This window comes from Cervus elaphus, chromosome 32 (genome assembly GCF_910594005.1).
Source record: "Cervus elaphus chromosome 32, mCerEla1.1, whole genome shotgun sequence".
NCBI lineage: Eukaryota > Metazoa > Chordata > Mammalia > Artiodactyla > Cervidae > Cervus > Cervus elaphus.
The window spans coordinates 9,856,345-9,862,999 of NC_057846.1; the positions used below are offsets into that span (position 1 = coordinate 9,856,345).

At 42.2% G+C, this 6,655-nt stretch overlaps 1 protein-coding gene across 2 annotated transcripts in view; it reads right to left on the minus strand.

The window, feature by feature from the left end:
* The window catches only part of ERICH1 (glutamate rich 1), a 39,121-nt gene extending 32,750 nt beyond the window's left edge, over positions 1–6,371 (minus strand). For both annotated transcript variants that reach the window (XR_006339283.1, XM_043893737.1), the window contains exon 1: positions 6,251–6,371. Coding sequence is in view for 1 of the 2 variants with exons in the window: in XM_043893737.1 (XP_043749672.1) it covers positions 6,251–6,272 (22 nt within the window). In the remaining variant the exon portion in view is untranslated. The remainder of the gene's footprint in view (positions 1–6,250) is intronic.
* Positions 6,372–6,655: the final 284 nt, after the last annotated feature.

Here is a 6,655-nt window from a genome sequence, read left to right on the forward strand (position 1 = left end):
TCTAACTTGAAACTCCGGTGTCTGTCAAAAAGTAATCAGTAGAACATAAAAAAGCAGGAGAACGGACATGGATGCCCGCAGGAGATGAGTACAATCACCACGCAGACAGGCCCCTGGAGCTGGGACACAAGAGACACAGCAAAAGGTCACCGTGGAGAAAACCATCTCGTCTGAAGTTAATACGATGGAATACCAAACAGAGAGATCAAGTCTCTGTGTCACAGGGGAATCAAGCCATTTTGATATGATTTTCAGAGAGGACTGTCATCCACACTTGCTGTTCCAGGCTAAAGACATAAGACAAAGAAAAATAAATCTTCAGTCAAGTGTTCTTTGGAAATTAGATACCTGAGAAGAACTGTGAATACATGTACCTCAAAAGGAAATAGATGGCTTGATTGCTGGTGGTAAACTATTCAATCTGACCTCTTCTTCCACATAGCTGCATGTTTAGAATCTAATAGCTGGGGGTAAAAAAAGGCAGGGGTTTGTTCCACGTTTAACAGAGGTGTTAGTGGCAGTATTTCAAGTTATTAGGCCTCCTTCACGGTGGTCTTAGGAAGGAGGGTCTAACAGGCCCCTGTCTGAGGGACTTGGTTCCCAACACACCTCCCAGAGGGGAAAGCCTCCTCATCAGGGGATCTGGGTGAATATATTTTCTATTAGAAAAGGCTCTCATGAAAACAAAAACAAAAACAACGGAAATAGAACTTTTTCTTCCATAATGTTCCACTCTGAAAAAAAGCAAAGGAAAATGACAACTATGCATTTAAAAAAAAAAAAAAAACCCTCTTGAACTTTGAGGTCAGTAAGTCACCCCATTAACATCAAAAATATTTTCCTTTTCCTTAAAAACGTTCACTTTGGTGGCAAAGTAACACACATTTCCCTCAACATCTATGTTCACATCTACGTTCATACTTTATTTAACATCAGTGTAAAACTACACATTTCTTTTTACTACATTTATACTGGAGAGCTTTCTGGTAATGGAAATGATATTGATGCATTTGTGATTCTCTTGCCATATCATCCCTATGAACCACTGTCTCTCAGAAAAGCACAATTCTCAGAGGACAAAAAAACATGTGTAGAGCTAATCTGGAGACATGAGGAAAAAAATTAGCCAAAAAACTGTATTTTCAAGGGTGGATGTTAAACGGAAAGCAGTAAAACTGATGGGGTCACCTATTTATAGAAATTACACAAAAATAAAGAAGACCCTAAGTATTAACAAATAACTTTAAAAATGTGACTTCTAGATATTTCATTATGAAAGAAAGCTACCAGAACAAACAGGTTTATGACATACCTTTTAAAAGTGATTATCTAAAACTAGAACACTTTGTAACACCATACACAAAAATAAACTCAAAATGGATTAAAGATCTAAATGTAAGACCAGAAACTATAAAACTCCTAGAGAAGATAGGCAAAACACTCTCCGACATAAATCACAGCAGGATCCTCTATGACCCACCTCCCAGAATATTGGAAATAAAAGCAAAAATAAACAAATGGGACCTAATGAAACTTAAAAGCTTTTGCACAACAAAGGAAACTATAAGCAAGGTGAAAAGACAGCCCTCAGATTGGGAGAAAATAATAGCAAACGAAGCAACAGACAAAGGATTAATCTCAAAAATATACAAGCAACTCCTGCAGCTCAATTCCAGAAAAATAAATGACCCAATCAAAAAATGGGCCAAAGAACTAAACAGACATTTCTCCAAAGAAGACATACAGATGGCTCACAAACACATGAAAAGATGTTCAACATCACTCATTATCAGAGAAATGCAAATCAAAACCTCAATGAGGTACCATTACATGCCAGTCAGAATGGCTGCTATCCAAAAGTCTACAAGCAATAAATGCTGGAGAGGGTGTGGAGAAAAGGGAACCCTCTTACACTGTTGGTGGGAATGCAAACTAGTACAGCCGCTATGGAGAACAGTGTGGAAATTCCTTAAAAAACTGGAAATAGAACTGCCATATGACCCAGCAATCCCACTCCTGGGCATACACACCGAGGAAACCAGATCTGAAAGAGACACATGTACCCCAATGTTCATCGCAGCACTGTTTATAATAGCCAGGACATGGAAGCAACCTAGATGCCCATCAGCAGATGAATGGATAAGGAAGCTGTGGTACATATACACTATGAAATATTACTCAGCCATTAAAAAGAATTCACTTGAATCAGTTCTAATGAGATGGATGAAACTGGAGCCCGTTATACAGAGTGAAGTAAGCCAGAAAGATAAAGACCAATACAGTATACTAACGCATATATATGGAATTTAAAAAGATGGTAATGATAACCCTATATGCAAAACAGAAAAAGAGACACAGATGTATAGAACAGACTTTTAGACTCTGTGGGAGAAGGCGAGGGTGGGATGTTCAGAGAGAACAGCATTGAAACAAGTATACTATCAAGGATGAAACAGATCACCAGCCCAAGTTGGATGCATGGGACAAGTGCTCAGGGCTGGTGCACTGCGAAGACCCAGAGGGGATGGGATGGAGAGGGAGGCGGGAGGGAGGATCGGGATGGGGAACAGATGTAAATCCATGGCTGATTCATGTCAATGTATGGCAAAAATCACTACAATTTAAAAAAAAAATTTTTTTAAATAAATAAAAAAATAAAAGTGATTATCTAGAACTTAAAATGAGGGTTGTCAGGCTTTTAAAAATCATATATAAATGAAAAACTACTTCTGAAAATAAGATCAGTAATGGAATTTCATTGAAACTTTCCCAGTGGCCAGTTTGATGACAGCCTCCCAACTATAGCCTGGCTTGGTAGAGAAAATCTTCCAAAACAAACACACACCAAGAAAATCATAAAGAAAAGGAAGAGTTCCCCAACCTCAGTAAACAGTGACTCAGATGATTCCCTTTCCCACCTGATATCTGTATAGCTTAAGAGACACTTTAAATTTCCTTAAGTTTAAAGTATTTCTTGGAATCTGAAACAGTATTTTCAATTTCCTATTTTCAGTAAAGAGTATGTTTACCTGCCAACCTCTCTATAGCTTTTTCCACCATGATATTCAATATGGGTTTTTTTGTCCTGTAATACGAAAAGGCTGCCTAGGAATAAAGGAGTACATTGACAATAGCATTGCATCAATTCACAAGAAAGAGAAGGTCAATATATATGCAAATTCAATGAATGATAGTTTCTTAATGAGTTTCATCATAGAATTATAAATGGAAAAACAATTAGCTAAGATTAAGCAAGAGTTGCCAGGCTTTCTGAAATATTAATTATGAGGAAACTAGTTCTCAAAATAAGACTACAAATAGTATTCAAATGGAACATAACTGGAATCCCACGCCATGACCAATCTGAGGTGGCCTCCCCATCTAAGAACTAGACATACACTACACACTGTTTCTCACAAAACTTTGACACTTAAAAATATTTCAAACTCTGTCCAAAATTTTTCCTCACAGTTTTTTTTAGCAGCAATTACTATGCCATTAGCCATTCTAAAACATTTTAAGCGGATGTAAGGCTGTGATCATTTTGTGCAGAGAACAGACATTGCTTTTGTTTTGTCACCAAGACACGATGCAAGGCATCTGGCAGGGCAGGCTGAGGGGACACTTGAAGGCAACTCAGAAAGCTGCCTCATCCCAGTTGGAAGATAAGGGAGAACCCGTTCCTTCTACTCCAGTACTGTTACTGAGGTGCAGTGTTCTCCTACAGAGGAAACAGACTGGGAATGCTATCTACTTTTCTCCATATTCTGCCTTACAGAGAAATTAGTTTCCTTATTTCATGCAAATATTAACTATAGTTGCCACTGGGCTTTTCCTTTCAAAGGGCAAAAACACAACATCTGTTTTTTGGTGTTTTTTTTAAACAACATCTGTTTTAATGGAGAGAAGGAAAGAACATAATCATGGCCTGAACTAATCCAAGTAAAATGAGAAACATATCCAAAACCTTCACCTTTACTTGAAACCACACAACTCCTAGAAGAAAACACAGGGAGAAACTTCTTTGACAACAGGAGTCTTAGTGAAGATTTTTTTATTTTTTTATTTGACACCAAAAGCAAAGACAACAACAGTAAAAACAAACAAAAGAAACTAAAAAGCTTCTGCAAAACAAAACCACCAACAAATGAAAAGGCAACCTACTGAAGGGGAGAAAATGTTTGCACACTGTAAATCTGGTAGGGGATAATATCTAAAATATATAAAGAACCATACAATTCAGTAGCAAAAAGGCCCCAAATAATCTGAGTAAAAAGTGGGCAGAGAAACTGAGCAGACATTTCTCCAAAGAAGACAAAGGTCAACAGGTACACAGAAAAGATGCTCAAGATCACTAATCATCAGGGAAATTGAAATCAAAACACAATGAGATATCACCTCACACCTGTCAGAATGGCCATCATCAAAGAAGACAGGAATTAACAAATGTTGGTGAGGATGTGAAGGAAAGGAAACCCTTGTGCACTGCTTGTGGGAATGAAAATTGGTGCAGCCACTATGGAAAAGAGTCTGAAGGATCCTCACAAAATTAAAAATTAAACTATGATATGATCTGCAATTCCACTTTTGGATATGGGTATTTATCCAAACAAAATGAAAACACTAACTTGAAAATTCAGATACATGTACCTCAGTGTTCACTGAAGCATTATTCACAATAGTCAAGATATGGAAACAACCTAAGTGTCCATGGATGGATGGATGGATGAATAAGATGTGGAATACTATTCGGCCCTAAAGAAGGAAAGTGCCATTGCCAATAACACAGATGGCATTATGCTAAGTGGAATAAGTCAAAGAAAGACAAATACTGTAAGATCTCACTATTTGTTGAATCTTTAAAAAAAAAAAAAAAAAAAAAAAAGGAGCTCACAGATGCAGAGAACAGACTGATGGTCACCAGAGGTCCAGAGGTGATTGAGGGATGGGACAAATTGGTAAAGATGGTCAAAAGGTACAAGCTTCCAGTCATAAGTAAGTAAGTCCTGGGATGTAGTTGTACAGCATGGTGATTACTGCTAACACTGCAATGTGGCATATTTGCTAAGACAGAAAGTAGGTCCTAAAAGTACTTATCACAAGGGATTTTGTAACTATATGAGGTGATGGATGTTAGCTTACTGGGTGATGGCTTTGTAATATATAGCCTGTCATGTCACTATGCTGTATACCTAAAACCCATTCAGTGCTGTGTATTGATCATATCTGAATAAAACTGAGGAAAACATAATCTTCCCTTTTTTTTCATTTTAATGTTGATTATAGGGTAATGAGAAGTTTGCTGGGCTTTCCACGAGGTGTCTGAAGTTCCCTGGATCTCTGGCATTCATTCTAAAGCATGTGTCCGTTAGCCAAGTAAATGTATCCACTCTGCCTTTTGAGTGTTGGCTGCTCTGTCCTGTCTGACTCTTTGGGACCCCAAGGACTGTAGCCCATCAAGGTCCTCTGTCCATAGAATTCTCTAGACAAGAATACTGGAGTGGGTTGCCATTCCCTTCTCCAGAGAATCTTCCTGACATAGATATCAAACCGCCGTCTCCTGCATTGCAGGTGGATTCTTTACAGTCTGAGCCACTAGGGAAGTACCATTCTGCCTTTGGTGCTGGTTAAAAATACTGCCATCACTTAATAAACACTAGTTATGTCCCCAGAAATTCAGGGTCCCTGCACTTAAATGGTTTGAGAGTCTGAATGCGGGGTTTGGGCAGGTCTTCACACCCGTCCCCCATAGTCCCAGCTCCCGTCCCTCACAGTCCCGTATCCTCACAGTTCGCGTCCCCGCAGTCCCGAGGCCTCAGACTCCGAGTTCCTCACAGTCCCGGGTGCCCAGAGCCCCCGTCCCCATAGCCCCGGATCCTCACAGTCCCAATCCCTCACAGACCCCCTCCCAGCCCCTCAAAGCTTTGTGTCCCTCATAGCTCCCATCCTCACAGTCCCGGGTCCCGGCCCCCACAGCAACCCCCACACCCGCGCCAAAGCCCCCATCCCTCACAGTCCCGGGTCCCTGAGAGCCCCAGTCCTCACGGACATTGTCCCTCAAAGCTTCAGGTCCCTCACAGCCCCCATCCTTCACAGTCCTGGGTCCCCGCAGACCCTGTCCTCACAGCTCCCTCGTCCCTCACAGTACCCGTCCCCACAGTCCCGAGGCCTCAGACTCCCCACTCCCCACAGCCCCGGGTCCCCTTCCTCCAAAGCCACCGGTCCCCCGACACCCCCGGTCCCCGCCTACCGTGCCTTCGCAGTGCGGCCATGCCAGCCTCACAACCCTAGGGACCCCAGCCCAGGCCGGAGCAACTCTGCTGCACTTCCGGCCTCCGCCTTTGTAGGCCCGCCCAACACAGCAGGCTTGTCCAATCAGGATCCGGAGCCTCTGCCGCTGGACGCCAATCAGTCGCGCACCGGCTGCGGATTGGCTCTTACGCGCTCCATGGCACGGCCCGCCGGCGTTAGTACTCCGAGCATGCGCGGAGGGAAGGGCGTGAACCCCGGAAAGCCGACCGGGAGCGCGGGGGAATCTGCGGGAGGGGATGAGGCGTTAGGGGCTCATCAGAAGAGCGTCACTGGAAGGGGGTGGGTACGTCAACCGGAGGGGAGTCAGGGACTGGGTCATTGGGAGGAGGTCAGCGAGGGGCGG